A 21748-nucleotide genomic window follows, 5' to 3' on the forward strand; every position below is an offset into this window, starting at 1 on the left:
GTCAATAGTGTGTGCACTCATGGTTGATCAATTTGTTTCACAGTTTGGACTATGAGATAATGATACTTTTGAACATGCGTGATATACCTTGATGTACCAAAATTACAAACCTAAGATTGGAATTTTGGAATTCGACTCCATCATTAGCTTTTGTAATTCATTTAAACGGAGGTACATTTTTTAAGCCGGGATTTCGTGATTTCAAATTCGTATATCAAACCTAGAGATATACACATACGGGCATGTTCAAACTTTATAATCATCCACTTTATTCATACACATACACATTTTTGCTTTTGTCATCATATTTAGGATAAATACATTTGCAATTTCATTTGAATTGGACCGTATGATGGTATTTGCTTGTAGTAGCTCAATGATCCATATTTGAATTGAATGGACAATCTAAGTTTCGAGTTGGAGACATTGATTTTCAAAACTTGCACTTTTTTTGCGTGCAAAACAAACAAATTCTCGGCCATGATATCATAGTCGGCCGTACAAGAGCAGAATATAATTTCAGGCGCCAAAAGCTTTCAAACTTCCCGCTCACATCGAAATATCTCGCGCCCGAAAGTTTAGCCTTGCGATATTCCTGTTTTACCCCTGCCACATGAACGGAAAAGGACTGCTTTGGTAACTCAACTGTTTTCCCCTCTTTGCCCCCAACATTCTTCCCCAGAACCCCTCCCCTTCCCCTCCCCGATCCCCCCCAACCACGGCAAGCGGCCGAATCTAGTCCTCCGCCGCAGCGGTGGACCTCACACCCCGACGGATCTACCTTCCGCACCTTGGAACCCCCAACTACCAACTCACCACTTCACCGGAGCCGCTTCAGCGGCCGGCTTGTCCACCGCTCTAGATCTCCTTGACCGCCATCATGGTCCACCGCACCGGATCTGCTTAACCGGCGCCCTCGTCCACCATAGTGTAGGCCCTTCACTGACTCCCTCGTCCGTCCCTTCGCTGGCCCTTCATACAAGCCCTCGTCCGCCGCAACAGATCCGCCTCACCGAAAGCACTGTACAACACGCCCGCCAAAGCCTTCGTCCACTGCACCGGACCCGCTCCACGGACGCCATATTCAACTCCACCGGCCCTGCTTTACCGATGCCGCAGCCTCATCAGGTTATTTCGATTTGTACTCCTCCGGTTTTTCTCTTTATCGTGCAACTGTTCACTTACCACAGATGAGCTTTCTTGTATGTCGACAGGCGCCGCGACCGTAGCACCGGAGCCGCTTCAGCGACGGCGACAGCCGGCCCAAACTCAACCGCAACACGAGCACCAAACTCAACCGGAAATTATGCAATTAGCTGCACGCATTATGCAAGCAACCCAAGAATTGGAGGAAGTAAGAATGTTGCATTTGAAGACGGAGGAGGTCCTGCTGCTTCTGCTATCTGAAGCCCAGGGTAATCCCAGTTCTTATTTAGATAGTAGTTGAAATTGTCATTAGATTATTGTACTTGCATGTTGTGTCATGTCTCTGAATGGATTATGTTGTAAGACCCCCTATGTTGTCCATGTGTTGTAATGATCCAAATTTTTTAGGCGAGGTAATCCTCAGTACTTGTATGATTGACATAAGGTGAACTGTTTTTCGTGTGAGCATATTGTATTGGATAAAATAACTGTTTGACTCAGAGTGTATCCAACCCACTGAATTCGAAGATCACGGCATTTCTAAATCATAATCATATATAAAGGTGGAATAAATCTTTGTTGTGGTTTTGAAGAAATAAATAACAAAACATAGAATTATCTGTGGATATTCGTAATCGAATAAAAATTGGATTTGGATTTAGTTGCCAGTGCCCAGGGCAAACGTGAATGCTAATTCTCCCAAGTTTTGAACGAAGCGGCTAAACACCCACTATCATTTGTGGGCTGCCCGAAGCAAGTGTTTGCGAGATGGAAATTACTGTCTACCCCTGACACTTGACATCCGTATCGACCGGATTTACACTGCTGTCGATAGGGGTAGACTAGTAACTTCAATCAGATGTGACACGACGGCCTCTGACCCATTCAGACACGGTGGGTGCCAAACGTGGGCGGCAAAACACATTTGATTCAAGCTCGTCCAAAAGACATGTGTCTCTCCCTCCATTTCCCCATTCATCCACGGTGGGCGGCAAAACAAACTCTCCTCGTCCGAAATCGATTTAGGCTAATATTTTAAACAGGGGCAGATTTGTAACTTCCCTCCGACGTGACACAACCGCCCTACCTGTCGCCCCGTTCATACACCGTGGGCACCAACCGTGGGCGGCAAAACATCCTCTCCCCGCCCGAAATCGTTACCGGCAAATATTTGGGAGATGCGAGATTACCGTCCTATCCCCAACCGACGTGATGTCCAAAATTTTAAACGGGGGATAAGTTCGTAACTTTCCCATATTTCAGACAAGCGTGTCCCAAAGTTTGAGATCCCCCCTCCCCCTCCATTTCCCCATTCATACACCGTCGGCGCCACGACAACCTCCCCACTGCGGCCAGCCTCCTTCGTCCGCCACCCCATCCTCCACCTTGCCGGAGCCGCTACCCCTACCCCGTCGTCCACTTCAAGAGATGGGCGTCTCTCATCCACAGCGCCGGACCAGGATCCTTTGATCGCGTCATCTCGCTTCATCGGCGCTGTCATCCACCTTGCCATTGCCGCTCCTACGACCGCCTCGTCCACGGCAACAGGATTTATCCCCCGACCCGGCCGTCTGCCATATAAAGTCTTCTTCCCCGCCGCCGACAGCCATCGCACCCGCAGCACCCTCAACGTATCAGCAGGGCCTACACGGCATCGCAAGAGAGGTGGTACTCTTCCATATGTTCTTAAGTTATTGATCTCACCCAGAAAATAGATCTTAAATTATTTACTGTACTTTTCTTGTCCGTACCAAATCGTAGTGGCTAGTTGAATGCAAACATTGGTTGCGAAGTAGCTTTGTCCGGTTTGCACCTTCAGATCCGCCATGTCACAGTCACTATACTCGTAAAGCTTATGGTTTCCCCCCTTTATATTCACTACCATCATCGTAGGTGCTTCACTGCTTCGTGTCGTGCTAGCACTGCTCCTCAAGACCTCAACCCATCAAGCGAAACAACATGCCACTCATAATTCCAAAGCTTACCTGTTGAAATATGATCTGATATGATGCTCATATTACTAAAACAGAGAACGTTTAATTGGTCACCCAATGTTCCTATATTCGTTTCGAAAAGCATGTGTGCCACCCACTGGTCCAGCTAGTTCCACTTTCTTGATTTTACTCTTGATGCTTAGGGTTTTCCCCTTTTATCTACTCTACTATGATCTGCGTAGGTGCTTTCTGTCGTACTAGCATTACTCCACCCTTCAAGCTAAACAACACAACACTCAAAATTCCAAAGCTTAGTTGTTCAAATATGATTGTGATATGATACTGATATTAGTTAACTGACACATTTAATTGGTTAGCTAAAGGTCCCACTTGAGTTTCCAAATGCATGTCGCGACATATAGAGAGACAGCAGAATTGCATTTCTTTGTCACTTATTGACTGTACTTTCTTGTCCATACCAAATCTTAGTTGTTATTTCAAAGCAAACATCGGTTGCTAACTACCCTTTGTGTGGTTTGCAGCTTCAGATCTGCCATCCCACTGCCACGGTCAACACTATACTCATCATGCTTACGGTTTCCCCATTTTATGATGACCACGATCAGCCTACGTGGTTCGTATCGTAATATCACTGCTCCACCCATCGAGCTAAACAAGCTTAGTTGTACAAATTCAAATCTGATATTATGCTGATATTAGTAAAACTGAGAGATGTTTAATTGGTCAGCTAAATGTTCCTACTTTAGTTTCGAAATGCATGTGAGCCACATATGGAGAGACCGGAAGGAATAGTATTTCTCTGTGCGCTCTGGTTCATCATGGGTGGCCAACCGACATTGTATAGAAAGACTTGTAATATCTTCAATCTGCTTGCTCTTCTCCTCTTCTTTAAGATGATCCTCTTCTCTTGCGGTCGACTGGTCAGGTCGAGTTATTCTCCCTTAGTATATTTTGAATCTGTCAGGTCAGGTCGACTTGTTCTTCTTTACTATATGTTGAAGCTGTCATCTGCGAAGTATCATCACTTCTAGTGCTCTCATATTTTGAGTAGTAGGCTACATTATATTAATGCACACACCAAATTACAGCATGCATGGCACCTCTTAGAAGAATTGCAGAGATAGCACAAAGGGGTTTACAGGGAGGAAGTATTGGATTAGAATCACTTCTGCATTACAAAGATAATCTCACTTGTTTTTATGTTTTCATGCATGTCAGGTATTGAACATTATCAAAATGAATATGAGAATGGGCGCACGAGAGGAATATTGCGGAACAATCCACTGGCTAACAAACTTGGCATGGTGGAGGATGGCCTATCTTATTCACCCATCAAGGTGCATGCTCTAACTTGGCAAGGTTGTATTGGTCGCACATATTTTGCATCTGACCTCTTGCATTACTTCTACTTTGTTACACCATCTGCTTAGTTTAAGCATCATATATGAGTATATGCCATACCTATCCATTTTCTATACCTATTCCATGTGTCGTCATACTATGTTTTTCCAGTCAAATGTTGTTCTTTCGTAATAGATGTCCAAAAGGAAGAGGGTGAGTGCAGATCCTCAAGGAGTACAAACTAGGTATTTGGAAAAGGTAGTGATACCTGTTAAATCAGATAGATCAGCAGCCACAGAAAACACAGGCCCAACTGTACCAGACTTTACCCCTACTCCAGTGGCCAAACCCCTATTAGAATTGCTGAGAGCCCAGCGTCAGGTACTGTCTATGATATCAATTCAAAATTTGAACTCCTAAATTTCTGCATGTGCCTTACCTTCTCTCTTGTATGAAAACTAATTTCAGATGAATCTCCTTGCTCAAAGGATCATAGGATCTCACGACAATACTGGGCTCTGCATTGCTCTTGTCAGTACCTCTTGCCCTTTGTCAGCATACTTACACTCATTGCTGTTTGATTATGTAGCATCACTGTAAATGTTCGCTTCTTTATCCTCCCTTTGCTTGAAATTATAAGATCTATATTTACTCTTAGATAAATGTAGAATTAACACAATGGTTATGAAGTTTTGGATTGCTCATGTAAGTACCTGTTGTCATGTACTCCCTCTGTATCGAATTAATTGTTGATCAATTGGATGTATTTAGAACTTAATAGTGCTAGATACATCCATTTGAGCGACAAGTAATAACGGACGGTGGTGGTATTACTGTACATGCATCGCGAGATAGTTGATTGTCTAGCATTACTCTGCATCTTATCTGCCCTGCCCTCCACTTTCTCCAAATTATCATATCTACATTTACTCTTACCAAAATGTTGAATAAAGCCAATGCCACTGCACACGTTGATGTCTGCATTCCTCTTGTCAGTACCTTTTGCCTTGTAACGTTGTACTTAATTAATTGCTATTTGATTATGTATCATCAGTCTGCACCTGAGCTTCATTATCCTCTATTTCTTCCAATATTATTTGATCTATATTTACTCTTTGCAAAATGTAGAATAATGGCAACGCTTATAAAGAATTTTCTTTGGGGAATTTATTGAATTATCCTTCCATCAACATGGAGAAGGGCTTTGTCCAGCCTGTGTTAACATGTAATGTAAGTTCATCCTTCTCAAGCCTTCAAACTTTGTTCTAGTATAGATTTGGATAGGCATCATTTCCTCCACTGCTGTTTACATCTGATTGGATGTTTGCAACAACTACCAGTTTTAAATTGTAGTTGTAAAAACATGTTCCTTATGCAGAACAGATCCATTTATTTGCTTATATAATTGTGAAACCTGTTACGTGTCTCCTTGTTTCTCTTTCAGAGTCGTATCTCTTATGCCAGGCAGAACTTTAGGAAAGATAGTGAGCCAAACCATCTTGAGGACAGCGAGATGACCCCAAGGTCCTGTCTTGATGAAGACAGTGAGTTGAAGCTACTCACCAGCAGGTGTGAGACAACCTCTGTGCAGTCGCTGCCTCAATCAGTTCGACTTCTTCAGTCTCAACTTAAAGCGGAAAGGCTTGCTTCAGCTCAGCTCCGACTTGAAGTCAAAGATGTAATGAAGATGTCAGGGGACTGCCTTGCGCACTATGGTGCCATACAGCTAGGGATGAAGCATCTATCGTTGACACAACTGAGGTCTCATCAGCTTGTTCGGCTGCTTGCGGGGCCCGACCTTGCCAGGTCTAGTGCCTTCTGAAGTGCTCTTAGTTTTGTATATTCTTTTGTCGGCGCGTTTATATGCACTGGTGGCGACCTTTGATGCCCAGTGTATGTAATCCGCGGTCATGTTGCGCTTTATTATCACCGGTAGCGAACTTTGATTCCCAATGGATGTAATATGTCGTAATTTCTTTATTGTATAGTCTAGGTTTATTCTTTGGTCGGTATGCTGTAATTTAGGCCGAAAGGTTTAGTGGATCTCAGTGTTGTCGATCTTCAGGCCGGCCCGTTACTCATATGGGCCAAAACGTGGGCCTATAATCATCTTGGGCCATTAGCAGGTCTAAACCTATAGTAGTTTCCCGCCTTTAACAGGCCATGGGCTACATATTTACTATAGTGACACTGGGCCTCCTACGGGCCGTAGAAACAATGGGCCTTCTACGGTCCGTAAAAACAATGGGCCTTCTATGGGCCGTAGAAACAATGGGCCTTCTATGGGCTGTATCATCAATGGGCCTTATACGGGCCGTATGATCGATTGGCCAAACATGGGCCAAAAACAGACCGCATTATGGCCGTAAACGGGCTAGAGTTGGAGTCGTTCGTTCATGGGCCGACCATAACGGGTCGTCGTTAATAGGCCGTATTTGATGACACTATGAAAACGGCCCAACGTATTAACGGGCCACAAACGGGCCGACTGTAACCACGGGCTGAATTTGGCCCACAAGTAGAAAATGGCAGTAACGGGCCATAAGTAACCGAATGCTGGAAATGAGTCCAAGAATAAATGGGCCCTGAGAAGGCCGAAAGATAACATGGGCAGCAAACGGCTCAATGGATTAATGGGCCGTTAATGTGTATAAAGTGATACACTGTTCATTACGGGCCAGTTTCACCACGGGCTGTTAATGGGCCAAGAGTTACAAAGGGCCTCATATGGGCCGAAAGGCGTCATGGGCCATACATGGGCTGGAACTTAAAATGGGCTGGAATCATATTGGACGGCCCAGATGACGCTACTGGGCCTAATTCGAATAGGTCGTAACGGGCCCTGGGTTAGCGGGCTGTAAATGGGCTATATGCGAACAGGCCGTTAACAGGCTTTCCGTGGGCCGGCCTGCCACCTTTTGACCAAGTCAAACAGGCCGGCCTTTTCACAGGAATGGGCCTCTGTTTAGCCGTGCCACGTGTCGATGTATCATAGGCCGTCGGTCCAATGAGTGGATGACATCTGTCCCAACGGTGAGCCGGCACGTGTTTCCTCCAGCCAATGATGATTTTACACGTGGAAAATCCCCATTGGTCGGGGCTGTTAGCGGGTTATCGGATCCAAAATCGGACCCGATAGCTTAACGGCGTTCCGTTACGGTGGATGCCACGTGTCGGTCACCCTTGACGAAAGCACTTCTGTGACGCGCGATTTATCGTTATGGAAGTGGACACTTCCGTGATGATAATTTTGGTAATGTCATGAAATACTTCTACGACAGCACAAGTATGACTATCTTGATTCTATCATAAAATCGTCATGGATGTACATGCATGACAAAAAATGCGACCTACTGTGACAAACACGTATCATCACGGAAGTTTATTTTTTTGTAGTGTGAAGTCTTTTTCTTCAAAGGGTGACTGGTCATCTTTGAATTCTGGACACCCGGTGGCTATCTCCTCCGGGTCAAGCTCCGATTGCCAGGCTTTAGCCCAGCCAAGAGCGATGATAGCTCCAGCTCGGGTAGCTGATAGTCTTTGCTCTTCAATCTGGCTTGGGAAAAGTGGATAAGTGATCCAGCACATACTTGATCTGACTTGGCGGTTTTCTATTGCCCCCCAAGGCCACAAGACTACGGAGGGTGCCGCTGTAAAGTTGATCAGTTAAAGAATAGATGGCCTTCAGCTTCAATAGCATGTCTTGGCCAAGGTTGGCACTCCTTGCGCCTGCTAAAGACAAGGGTCGCCGGTGGGTTAGACTTTTTATACACATAAGAGTGAAACAAATATGCCCTAGAGGCAATAATAAAGTTATTATTTTATTTCCTTATATCATGATAAATGTTTATTATTCATGCTAGAATTGTATTAACCGGAAACTTGATACATGTGTGAATACATAGACAAAACATAGTGTCCCTAGTATGCCTCTACTAGACTAGCTCGTTAATCAAAGATGGTTAAGTTTCCTGACCATAGACATGTGTTGTCATTTGATGAACGGGATCACAACATTAGAGAATCATGTGATGGAGAAGACCCATCTGTTAGCTTAGCATTATGATCGTTAAGTATTATTGCTATTGCTTTCTTCATGACTTATACATGTTCCTCTGACTATGAGATCATGCAACTCCCGAATACCGGAGGAACACCTTGTGTGCTATCAAACGTCACAACGTAACTGGGTGATTATAAAGATGCTCTACAGGTGTCTCCGAAGGTGTTTGTTGGTTTGGCATAGATCGAGATTAGGATTTGTCACTCCGTGTATCGGATAGGTATCTCTGGGCCCTCTCGGTAATGCTCATCACTATAAGCCTTACAAACAATGTGACTAATGAGTTAGTTGCGGGATGATACACTACAGAACGAGTAAAGAGACTTTCCAGTAATGAGATTGAACTAGGTATGATGATACCGACGATCGAATCTCGGGCAAGTAACATACCGATGACAAAGGGAACAACGTATGTTGTTATGCAGTTTGACCGATAAAGATCTTCGTAGAATATGTAGGAGCCAATATGAGCATCTTGGTTCCGCTATTGGTTATTGACCGGAGATGTGTCTCGGTCATGTCTACATAGTTCTCGAACCCATAGGATCCGCACGCTTAACGTTCGATGACGATTTGTATTATGCGTTATGTGATTTGATATACCGAAGGTTGTTCGGAGTCCCGGATGAGATCACAGACATGACAAGGAGTCTCGAAATGGTCGAGAGGTAAAGATTCATATATTGGAAGGTTGCATTTGGACATCGAAATGGTTCCGAGTGATACGGGCATTTTTTCGGAGTACCGGGAGATTGCCGGAACCCCCGGGGGAAAGATATGGGCCTTATGGGCCATAGGAGGGAGGCTAACCAGCCCACAAGGGGCTGGTGCGCCCCCCACAAGGGAGGAGGCCGAATTGGACTTGGGAAGGGGGCGCCACCCCCCTTTCCTTTTCCTACTCCCTCTCCTTTCCCCTTTTCCCCCTCTAGTAGAAGGAAAAAAGGGTGGGGCCGAATCCTACTAGGACTGGAGTCCTAGTAGCCCCGCGCCGGTAACTTCATCATCACCGTCACCACGCCGTAGTGCTGACGAAACTCTCCCTCGGCCTCAACTAGATCAAGAGTTCGAGGGACGTTACCGAGCTGAATGTGTGCAGATCGCGGAGGTGTCGTGCGTTCGGTACTTGATCGGTTGGATCGCGAAGACGTTCGACTACATCAACCGCGTTACTAAACGCTTACGCTTTCGGTCTACGAGGGTACGTGGACACACTCTCCCCGGTCGCTGCTATGCTTCTCCTAGATAGATCTTGCATGATCGTAGGAATTTTTTTGAAATACTACGTTCCCCAACAAAGAGATGTCCAGCGGGTTAAAGTATTGGATTGACATGTTATACTTACCAAGATGGCGGCTGTCATTTGAATAATATGTTGCTTTAAGCCGGATAATTCTCCAGTCATTGGCTTAAGTGCAGCCTCAACATCTTCGGCCCTTTTCGCCAGCACAGCCTTCTCAATCTCCCAGTCGGCTCTCTTAATGTCAAAATCTGCTTTCAACTTTTCAGCTGCTTCTAATGAGGCCTTCAATTCTGACTTGGTTTTGGAAGATTCTGCTTGCTGGGTCTTGATGTTTTTCTTTAAGTCGCCCACTTGCGACTGCTGCATGATCAATTCTGCCTGAAAGACAATAGTGGGATAATGATTACAGCATACAACGACAAGTTTTTGTGATGCAGATTAATTGAAGTCCCAAGCACATTGCCCGCAATATACTTGGCATTTGGGGGCTAATGCAGGTTGTTTCAAAATTTTCATGACCCGGTTCAACTTTTCAGTTTAAACCGGCACGTGGGGGCTAAATATCGGAATTTTTTCAAAGTACAGTGATTATAAGTCTCGGCTCAGCTTGTTCAAGTTAAACCGGCCCTTGGGGGCTACATGTTTGAGTCTTAGAGTTATTTACCAGTTTGGTTCATCTTATTACTATGGTATTATGATTGGCAAGCCATACATAGTTAATTCAAGAATTAATATCTGAAAGACCCGGCTCATCTTGATAAGATAAGCCGGCCCTGAAAGGCTATAGTTTGAAGATTATTATGAAGTCTATAGCATACTCATCTTTTTCCTATCCTCTAGACTTGGTAGCTATATGAATATATGTGGAAAAGGGTTAGGAATGTACCTCATAACGTTCCTTCACGAGGTTTACTAATACGTCCTCCATTTCACGGCTAGTGTGAAGGCGGTTCAGATAACCCGCATGAATGTCACCTGCAGTGAGGGCGACATAACTCTCCAGATCCAGCCTCAACTTGCTTTTGTCTTCTATTGGCAGCTCTTCTTTTGCACTATGTTTGGCCAAGACAGAAAGATCCCCGGCTCTGTATAGCATGTGCTAGTGATGATGACATCTCCGGCGATCTTATCAAAAGGGGCCTCTTCAGCAAGCTTGGCAGGGCTGGGTGGCTTAGGACTCGGCGGATCATGACATCAGTTTGCGGTGGTGGATCGTGGGCGACATCGTCATGATCTTGAATTGTGGCATCTGGGTTTACTGACATTTGCTTCTCTGGCTCAGCAGTTTGGGTTTTTCTTAAGAGCCGCCCAATTTATGTTTCTTGTCGACTTTGGCCATGCCTCTGTAATGAAAATATAAGGATACGAGTATATCATCATAACATACTTATCAACAAATGAAACAAGTACAAATACTTACCCAGGGGCAACTTTGAAGACATGCATCTGAGTCCCAGAAGAGTCGCCAGATGATGGAGGCGTCTTCTGATAATTTGAGTTGGAAGGAGTAAGAGGTTGACGTATTTGGCTGGCTAATGGATAAAGAGAGTAAGTTATGAGGCACCTCATGATTACGTTTGCGAGGAGCCGGTGTATTAGGGAAGCCGGAGATAAGATCTTGAGAGCCGCCGCTTCGAGTCTGGCGTCTTGCTTCATGTTGCTGTTTCTTCAAAAGAAAGTTGGGATCCAAGTAAGCAAGAGGATGAGAAAATTTCACCTTCCGGATGACCCACCGAGTTTTCTGTCTTGCCAAGGGTTCTGAGTCGAAGGAGACAGGGATGACCTCTATTGCATTTGCATGACTTGTTTCTACATCGCCCTGAGAAGAGTCGGCGGCAATAAGTTGCATAAAAAGATGACCAAGGGAGTCCAGTTCTACCTCTGACTCATCATCAACCTTGAGCAGATCTTCAGCAGTGGATTTCTTGGGACGACCCGGGCCTCCAATTGTTGTCTTAGGCTTCTTGGGCAGAGCGGCAGCAGGCAATTTCTTCTTCCAAAAAGGGGATTTGGCCTGTTTAAACATACATGGAAAGTAAGAGATATGATATACAAGAAGTTAGCAAGCAAAATAAAAGATGGTGTAAACCACTTACATCAGGAATTGGATTGAGAGCGCGGAAAGGGTTCATGCCCACTTTACTGCAGCTTTGGAGGGTTTCCCCGAGCAATGACTTGGTCATCTCATTGATTTGCTGATCATTAAGACACAGTTGGCTGTATCGCTGCGGGTCCTTTACGTCACATGTATATTGGTACATTAAGCTAGGGCGGAGGCTCAAAGGAAAAATCCTCCAAGCGACCCAACAGCGGACCAGGTCAACCCCAGTTAAGCCGTTGGCTAATAAAGATCTTATTTTTGAAAAGGTGGGCGCGTACTTGGCCCATTCTGCAGCACTGATCCGGTCAGGAAGAGCTTGGGGCTAAGTCGGAAGGAGCGGTAACACGACAGAGGATTCTCGTCAGCTAGAGAGGTATCTGGGCAGTAGAACTAAATCTGGTTCCAGACCTTGGGGTGACTGGGTAGTGCGGCAGTAGGGAAAATGGCGTCTCTCCGCCTCTGGATAGAAATCCCGCCGAGTTCAACACTAGGCCCGTCTGTCCTCTCGGTCTAGCAGTTCAGATAATAGTATTATCTGAATAATTCAATGCTGGGCTCCTCTTGAAGGTACACTTCATAGAAGACTTGGAAGTTGCATATATTGGAAACAGAGTTGGGGCCGATACCTTGGGCGTGTAGCTTGTAAAAGTTTAGAACATCCCGAAAGAATTTCGACCCGAGTGGTGAGAAACCACGAAGAAGGTGATCGGCAAAGACTATAAACTCGCCTTCCTTAGGTTGAGGCGGAACTTCAGCTCTTGGAACTCGCCAGTGGATGACGTTCTTTGCTGGTAAAATACCCATCTAAACATACTCATTGATAGATTGTTCGATGACAGTAGAAACAACCCAATCGCAAGAGGTGGTGGTCTTAGTCATTTTTGATAGTGGATGCCTGAGAATAAAGTGTGGCGGATCAATATTGTGACAAACCGCCCAGTAATTACAAAATTCATGTTTAAGTCGGCCATTCCCTGGTGGATTACAAGATCATGATTAAGTTGATAAATATGAGCCAGTCAACATTGCCGACGGGTCATACAAGGTTCTGGATTTTTGGATAAATTATGCATTATAATTAAGCCGGCTAAGTTCCGGTGGGTTACAGAGATTGTTATTTAAGCCGCCCAGACAGTGAATGGTGGGTCAGTTGACTATCAAATCAAGACAGCTGAGGTTTTCCTAAGTGTTGGGCAAACAGGTTCCGCAAGTTTGCAGCAATATTTATGGATCTAAAGCAGTTTGAAAAATAGAAGGTAATTGCTAAGCCTAGAACATAGTTATGGGAGAGCTAGAAGATTGAATCTCAGAAGGAGAGAACGAATCTATTATTGGAAACGGATGCCAAAGCTATCACTGCATGACTTTAGTATCACTTTGGGATTGAACTAAGCGACATGATGGTTGAACTATGATGAACTTGGATAAGCATGCTGAACTCCGATGAACCCTATGAGCGGAATCGGTCTAATGTAGATCTAGGTCAATGAAAGAGCTTTACCTGGATGCTCGACTGAAGAGCAGGGGTGCACCGCCGTTGTCTAGTCCGGTCAGGTTGATGCAGCGGCCTGTGTTGAAGACGCCGGTGAGGAACGGCGTCGGCCGAGCTCCGGTCGTGGTGGCAGCATGAGGAAGACGAGGAAGCAAGAGGGATGGGGGTAAAAGTGAAAAATGAACCCCCTCGTACCTACTTATAAGGAAAAGGTGAAACAGTTAACGGCAGGCGCAGAAATCGAGGAGGCATCACCATTATCTTAACAGCGGAGGCGCCTCAATCCGCGGAATAGCTGATTAACGCAAAGATCCGTTATGATGTCATGGGATTTTTTTTCTGAAATTAATGACATGACATCACCTTTCGTTATGTCGGGTTATGAAAGTTTGTCAGTTTACATATTGAAAGAGTTTCGATGTTCGCCAACCAAAGGATGAAGATTGACATGAACATGTTCAAATCAATCTAGGGCCTAATGTTGGGGATATGACCCCGCTGTGTGACCCGCCCAGGAGGGGCTGGGTTACCCAGTTGGCGACTTAACATGAAGAAGGCCCAAGGAGGCCCAAGAAGGTGAAGTTGAAGACGGCGACTCACAGAGGCGGGCCTGGTGGAGGCCCATGACCCGACCGTGTGAACCGCCATATGCTAGCTTGCCTGTTAAGGCAAGGCAACTTAGAAACCAGGCCGGTCACGTTGTGTGATCCAGTCGGACTCTTTGTAAGCCACTGGGCTTCGACCTGTGTATATAAAAGCGAGACCTGGCAGCGGGTTAACTCAAGAAACAATTGATCAATAGCTAGGTCAAGCGTATTCGCTCCCTTGTAATCGAAACTCAAGCAATACAACTAGAAGCAGGGCGTAGGCTTTTACCTCGTTGTGGGGCCGAACCTGGGTAAATCCTTTGTGTCCTTTGTCCCGTTCAACCCCTTCAAGCTAACCTGCGTTGCGATGGCTCCACATCTAAGTCCCTTTCACTAGGGCATCTGCCATGACAAAACCACGACAGTGCCCGAGGGACCCACAAGGCAATAGGGGGCGCCATGGGGAGTAGGGCGCGCCGTGTTGCCTTGTGACTCCCTCTTAAGTCGGCTGGAGCCTATTTTTGCCGCAAGAAAGATAATATTGGGAAAATTTTGTGTTAAAATTGTAGCCCGCTCAGATTCACGAATCTCCGAGAATATAAAGCGAAACACAGATAGATAGCTATATATAGTGTTACTATTCATCACCCAGGGTGCAGAATAAGTTATTCTTCAGCCGAGGTAATCTTACGATCATTTCATACTTAAATTACGTTTGGAATTTAAATAGTTACATTCTTATTGATTCACTACGTAAAATTTGGCTAAAAAATAAAAATATAGCGCATAAGACAAGAAATTTTGCAGTTTATGTGTATTTTACACTATGTTTTTACGTTTGTAATTTTATATAACATAAAATATTTTTTACGACGATTATATTTTTTTAAGGTCTCTTTTTACGTCAGAAATAAGACAACTTACAAAACGTAAAATTACAGTGTATTGATGGTAAAATAAAGGGGGTGAAGAATAACTATTCCTCGCCCAGGGTGACGAATAGTCAATCCCTATATATATATATATATATATATAGACACACACACACTAGCAAAAGAGCCCGTGCGTTGCAACGGGTTCGAGAAACCGTCAAAATTGAGTGGGCAAAAAAATGCATTAACAATTTTAAGAAGACACCTACAGAATGACCAAAAGCCCAAAGAATACACATGCTTAGTAAAAATTCGCTACCGCGGCCTTTCTGATTTAGGCAACTAACACTAACTAATTAGACTGAGGGAAGAACATAACAATTAGTAACAGGCTGAGGGAAGAACATAATGCTGAGAAGTACAACATATCTCTACCGTAATGCTGCTTATGAAGTGAGTAAAAAATACAAAAGTCAGTCCATTAGTCCACCCCTTCAGTACAAACGAAAGGTGAAATATAACAGTATAAAACTTCAACATGAGTAATGAGATACTGACATGTGTAGATTAACCTGCATATGAATGAACATATTCCATAGAAATGCAAGAATTAGTTCCTTGTCGCCATTAAGAATATATTCTGCTGAAACTCTAACTGCATCTGCATCTGATATCAGAACCGGAGCTTCCTTCATATACTGGACAGCCATGGTGCAGTTGTGCAATTTCTTTTTATGTGAATCTGATGGAGCAATCACTTTTCTGAAATAAATAATGATGTCACTGTAAATCCAATGGCAGGAAGCATCTGACTAATGAGGGGGGGAAAAATGCATACCAAAATATTTGATGAGTCAGAAAGCAGGAGCTGAACAACTGTACCTAGAATCGCCATCAATCATATCTTCAATCAAATTTCCTATATAGTTGTCAGAAATCAGGAGCTGAACAACTATACATATGTAAAGAATTGCCATCATTGAGATCTTCAATCAAATTTTCTATAGGGAATTATACTCTGACGGTGCTGGTAAAGGAAGATTAATTAGAAAATTAACAAAATATTCAAAGGAAAGTCATAACAGAAACACAAAATGCCAAAGTCCACCACTATGTTGGATATTTATGGTTCTTTGAGATCACTATTGCATAGTTTTAGAGCACGGTAACACTGGCTAACACCATACTTGTTGATAATTCGGTCTATAACCCATGTTGATAGATGCATCAGGACATCACCTTCTAGATGCATGGCGATCAGCCAATGAATACAATTGAGGAACGGAAGTAAAAGAAGACCCGATCAGCTGAATAAAGTACTTGCATGTTAAAAAATAAAATTAACCAGAGGTAGATGTATTCGGCTATCTTACCCTGAATAATTTGATAGATTTTACGTAGCTTGGTGAAAAAACAAAGGAGGGGACAGATGCACGCACTGTAGCTGCTCTCGACCCTGTCCTCTTCACCTCACCACCCTGTCCCAGCGCCTCCATCTGTGGCACCCGGCCGCCTTCGCCCGCGGCCTGCTTGTCTGCGCAGCCTGGCTTCGCTTCGCACAACTTTGCACTGACCAACTCTGCCTCATGACACGCCACTTCCACGGCACCACGGCTGTCGCTCCAGCTTCTGCCTCTTGCCTAATGAAGCACCAACCATCCCAAGGCACTTCAGAAATAGATATAGAATTCTAAATCTCCCTTGTTCCTTGCAGAAAAGGGGCCATGAAAGTAACAGTGACAGATTGCATTGTCTGAATAACAAATTAACAGACTGAAACATGGCGTAATTAGATTCTTGTATGCTTTTCAAATTGGAACAGTGGCAATGTGGTAGTAGCCTCCATCAATTTTATGCTCTAGAAACTAAGACTACCTTTTCTTCAAGATGTAATCTAAGAGCTTGTAAACATGGTCAAATTCATCCCTGTTGACTATCTGAATGTGGTTAATGAAGTGAAGACTTAACCAATCAGAACTTGGCTTTTATGTTGTATGCTTCTGCTTTGGCGTGCCTGGTTCCTACGGGAAAATTTATGCACGGCAATGGTAAGGAATCCATCTCTGGATCAGTGGCGTTCTTGATCAGGTATGAGCAGGAGGTTAATGCATCACAGGACAGGGAAGACAATGCGAACATTATCTGCTGTCGGAACCTGTTTGGGGATCAGGTTCAGCAGAGCCCTATGGTCAACTACCAATCAGTGGTCGCCCCCGCCTGCTGGGATGGCTAAACTAAATACTAACGCAGCGTTTGATGCGGCTTCAAGGCAGAGCGTGTGCGGGGCTATCGCTAGAAACGAGCAGGGGCTGGCCTTTTTCTCGTTGGGACACAACCTGAACCAATGCGAATCCGTGGAGGAAGCTGAAAGCCTGTCTCTGTTGTATGGTCTCCGGGAGCTGTCTAAATACTTCAAGGATGCAATCTTGATCGAGATGGACTGCCTTTCCCTGGCTAAAGAGCTGTTCCGGGTTCAACAAACAAATCAAGGCTCTTCCCAATCATTGCTGATATCAATGCTGAGCTAAGTGGCTTCAGGTCCTACAAGATTGATTGGATCAAAAGAGACCAGAATAAAGTAGCTCACCACCTAGCTGCTCATGCCAATAGATCGAGCGACTTTCTCCAAGTAAGCTCAGTACCGGATGAGCTGAAGGAGATATTGTTGTATGATTGTAACACGACTATTTGACCCATTTCTGGGTGTTCCTAAAAAAAATCTACTAATAACATTTTATATTTTTATTACAGTATAGTTGTGTGTCATGTGGCTCAAGGTTTCTTATTTGCAGGAAAGTCAGACAGTAAGAAATCACTCGACAATTGCAAATTAAGAGGGAGAATGAAGAAAAAACAGAGGCATTACTTTCATGGAATTCTGATCTGGCTTGTTGGGCTTCTTGTGTGACTGGTCTAGAGTGTTGGGCTTCTTGTTCTGCTTTTTACCCTTGCCATTATAGAAGTTAAACCCGAATGGTCCAAATGCTGATAGTTCCCCTTTCAGTGATCTCACTACAGTTCTCATCAGGCACATATGATCTTCCTGAAAGGGGAACTATCCCATCCTGTCCATGGAAAAGCTTGAATGCCGACTCAAAGCCTGGTCCATCCTCAAAGATCAGGCCCTTGCTTCCCCGAGCCTGCAAAATAACGCAAATTTTCAAGGAAAAATGCACTACCTTGGTCACCGAGTCACCAAACGACATAAGAAGCAGATCTTACAGCTACAGGCAAAGCAGAAGAAAATGAAAAGGTTGTGGCTCCATTGATATTCCTCAGGAATGGGCATCTCTCAACACCGGGATGACCAGAAAAGTTCTCCGATGATGCCGAGTCATAGAACAGGCTGCTGAAGTGCATTTCCAATCTGGGAGAAGACATATAAAATAAACATTAACTACAGAACAGAAATGTGATCAATCTAGGATGAGGTTCAGAAAACCAAATAGATGCATCGTAATGTACTAAAGGTAGTTCCAGAGAAGCGTAACTGATGATCAGGAAACTAACAAACGTGTCTCGACTAAATAATTATAAGAATCAGGAAACATATTATCACCAGGGTAGATGCCCGTGCGTTGCAACGGAATGCATAATGTCTTTTAGTTGGGGATGGGTATTGTTGTGATGTATAAAAAGATGAAGATCAAGCATAACTAAATATTAAAGAGTGATAACAAATAAATGAAAACCCAAAAATATAAACTTGGTTCATGTATAGGATGTGTCACATAAATTAAAATAAAACCATAACTGCGTCTATCGACTCTTGCCGACTGGAACACAAGTATAAATTAGAAACAATATATTTTTTCACATTAAGCAACAATTATAGAGTACATCTCTGTAAACAATATTCTTGGTAAATGACACAACATAAATAGAGCTATCATCCTAACATCTAAACACGATCGTTCAATTTGATTTGGAAGAAGTGTTCTTCTACTTACCGGTGCAGAGCCTTGCTTGCCACTGCCTATCCAGAATGTTGTGCGCATGTGTTTTACTTATCCTTAATGGATGAAAACAAAAGCATTGTTTGGATTTTATTTGCACACAATGAAAAGTGTGTGCATTCTATATAGGAAGGCTTCTGTATAGGAAACATCATACTGCCTTTTATACTGTTTATTACAAAAAGGTAATTTGGTTAGGTCAATCCTTGCCTCCTGCTAAAGCGTAATTACCAAATGATGACAGCAGTACATCAACATTAGCAAAGAATAAGTAATGGACATGATGTTCTAGATCCAAATATTGAAACAACCTTAGGTGAGCTCATACCTGAGACAATTGAACCACATAACTTCCAATTCAAAGTACGTCTACAGAATCCTCGGCTCTAAATTACATTTTACTGCATAATCACATCTAAGTGCAGGCCTACATTTACCTCGTTCTTCTCTGCGGTGGCTACAGCCTTCCCATCCTCCTCCTTCTGCTGCTGCTTCTACCTACAAGGAATCCGCGCCGCCGCGCCGGATCCATCCGTCTCGCGCGCCCGTCCTCCGTCGCCCGGCTCCGGCGAGCTCCTGCCTAGGTCGCCGGATCCCTCGCTCCGGCCTTCCTCGCCGTCAACGGCGACCCCCGCCTCGTCGCCCGCCTTCGGATCAGGCACCCCAGCCCCTGCCACGCACGGATCCGCCCCCTGCAAGCTCCAGCCGCCGCCGCCGCCGTCCTACATCAAGCAGCCGTGCCACCCCCAACCGCTCGAGCCGCCGCGTTGAGCCGATCCAGAAGGTGTGCTCGAGCTTCATCCCCGTGTAGCCGGTCGGGTCAAGGCAGGTGCGACGGCGGGGTGGGCGGTGGCGGCGCACGGTGGCGCGCGGTGAAGGGCGTGGCAGGAGGTGGAGATGGGATTTGTCGTGCGGGGGCGGGCTGATTTCCTTTCCTTTCCTCACGCATAACGGTTTGGGTTAACTTACTGTGAGGATTGCGCGTTGAATACTCAGAATAACGGACGGACGAAATATGCTATTAGTATCACCTCATTTATATTACGATTTTGTCTATACGAATCGTAAAAGCGTATTACGACTGAGCGGAAGCGTATTGTGACGGCGAACCCAACAAAATCAATTCGTGCTTTATTATTATTAGGGATATATATAGAGAGAGAGAGCGAGGGAGAGAGTGAGAGATCCAATCTCGGAGGGGCTCCTGACCTTCGGGAGCCATGGCGGCCAAGGACCAGAGGGGAAACCCTCCTCCCATCTAGGGGGAGGCCAAGCAAGAAGAGGGGGGGCTCTCACCTCTCTTCCAGTGGCGCTGGAGCACCATCCGGGAAACCATCATGAAAGCGATCTACGCCAACTACTTCGCCGCCGTCATCACCAACTCTCTTTCCCTCTATGCAGTGCTATAACCTCTCTATTCCCATTGTAATCTCTACTTGAACATGGTGCTTAATGCTAGGTATTATTATCCAATGATGTGTGGCAATCCTATGATGTTTGAGTAGATTTATTTTGCCCTATGGATTAATTGTGGTATGGTGTGATTGATATGAGTTGTAATGTAAACTGGTGCTATCCTATGATGCCCTCTGTGTCACACAAGTGATAACCCACAAGTATAGGGGATCGCAACAGCTTTCGAGGATAGAGTATTCAACCCAAATTTATTGATTCGACACAAGGGGAGCCAAAGAATATTGAGTAAAATGCATACGCGGTCCTAATTCTTTTGCAGAAATGTCGAATGGGTCCTAAATCTATGAAAATGCACATCGCAGTCCGAAATCTTTCATAAGTGGTTCATTGGCGGTCCGGTAGATCACGTCTTTCACTGAACCGGTAAAACGCCCTGCTCATGTCCACCGCGGCGGCGATAGATGCTCCCCTCGTTGCAAGCACCTGCAGTAGCCGGCACTGCGGTGCGTACCAAACTCTAGGGCATACCCCGACGTTCCGAGGTGTCGTGCCGCCGGCCAGGTGTGTGTGCCGAGGACCCATGCCACGCCACGTGTGCCATCCCGCCAGCCATGGGCGCATGTGCGAGACCCCGAAGCCGACGCAGATCGATCAAGCTAGAAGGCGTGTAAGCTGCGACGTACGTACGTGAGCTAGCTCCCTGAAAATCCATCCACCTGCCTGCTTAAAGCCAGCTTTGGTGACCTTGGTCACCAGGTTCATGCCGCGCCGCACCACGTAGCTAGCTAGCGATGTTATTGCCGAGGGAACTTGAGCACGCACCACGCAGTGAAGCTGCAGGCGGGCTCGTCTGTCTGGTCTCGGGTGTACACCAGTACACGCACACAGCCTCGCGCACCTCCTGCCAGCCATCGCTGTGACTGAACTCACCGGCACGCGAGTCCTCAATTTGGCTGTCGCTCGCCGTGGTGGCTTGCCTCGCCGGAGACGATGAATGAGGAGGCCGTGGTGGGAGGTTCCTGAAGAAGGAGCAGAGCTCGAATAGGGAGGAACAGGGTCTCGAGAATGGTCGGCGTGACCCAGTCCCAGTGACCGAGCTGTTGTGTGCTCGGCCACCGTGCACGCAGCGGCCATGGCACGGCGGGAGCGGTGCTAGCAGCTGGGCGCTCGAGCAGTGGCCCCCGAGGACGACGGGCCCACTACCTCGGCAGCCGACACTAATTGCTCCTGCGTAAACTGGGCGAGTGCGCCATGCACGCACATCAACTTGGTAGAGCGCGGGGATCCGGCCGAGGAGCCGGAGGGAGAGGCGCCGTGCCAAGTCCCTGTCGTCTTCGCGTTTCTTCTTTCAGAACCCGAGGTAGAGAAGGCCGGCGAAGGGAACAAGCGGGAGCAGTGCTGCGAGTTCCATGCATTTTGATTGGTTTACTGCAGTGCCGAGTTGCATGAAGAGGGCCATGAACTTAGAAGATATGACTTCGCAGGGGGTTCTGTGCAAAATAGTGCTTACATGGAAGTGGTCAAAGCGCCACACCAGTCGGTCAACAGGGTCGAGGTCAATAGGACCTCCCATGAACCA

General features: G+C 45.5%; 1 protein-coding gene across 14 annotated transcripts; it reads right to left on the reverse strand.

Annotated features, from left to right (window-relative positions):
* Positions 1 to 7715: 7715 nt before the first annotated feature.
* Positions 7716 to 19743, reverse strand: LOC123078457 (uncharacterized). 14 transcript variants are annotated; one of them, XR_006437470.1, is made up of 13 exons: positions 19191 to 19743; positions 18020 to 18164; positions 17664 to 17937; positions 16171 to 16437; positions 15636 to 15824; positions 14215 to 15559; positions 13348 to 14081; positions 11842 to 12741; positions 11310 to 11759; positions 11166 to 11230; positions 10632 to 11088; positions 9848 to 10123; positions 7716 to 8174 (listed from the first exon to the last, which is right to left on the reverse strand). XR_006437470.1 is itself a non-coding variant. In XM_044500969.1 (6 exons), the coding sequence occupies exons 1-4, from the start codon at positions 12004 to 12006 to the stop codon at positions 11043 to 11045; spliced, it is 726 nt and encodes a 241-aa protein (XP_044356904.1). In that variant the 5' UTR covers positions 12007 to 12166; the 3' UTR covers positions 7716 to 8174; positions 9848 to 10123; positions 10632 to 11042. The 14 variants fall into 14 exon arrangements, 1 of the variants encoding a protein (XP_044356904.1); XR_006437471.1 differs by having other exon boundaries at positions 11842 to 12356; positions 12473 to 14081; XR_006437472.1 differs by having other exon boundaries at positions 11310 to 11564; positions 11643 to 11759; positions 11842 to 14081.
* Positions 19744 to 21748: the final 2005 nt, after the last annotated feature.

Source organism: Triticum aestivum, chromosome 3D (assembly GCF_018294505.1).
Source record: "Triticum aestivum cultivar Chinese Spring chromosome 3D, IWGSC CS RefSeq v2.1, whole genome shotgun sequence".
Taxonomy (NCBI): domain Eukaryota; kingdom Viridiplantae; phylum Streptophyta; class Magnoliopsida; order Poales; family Poaceae; genus Triticum; species Triticum aestivum.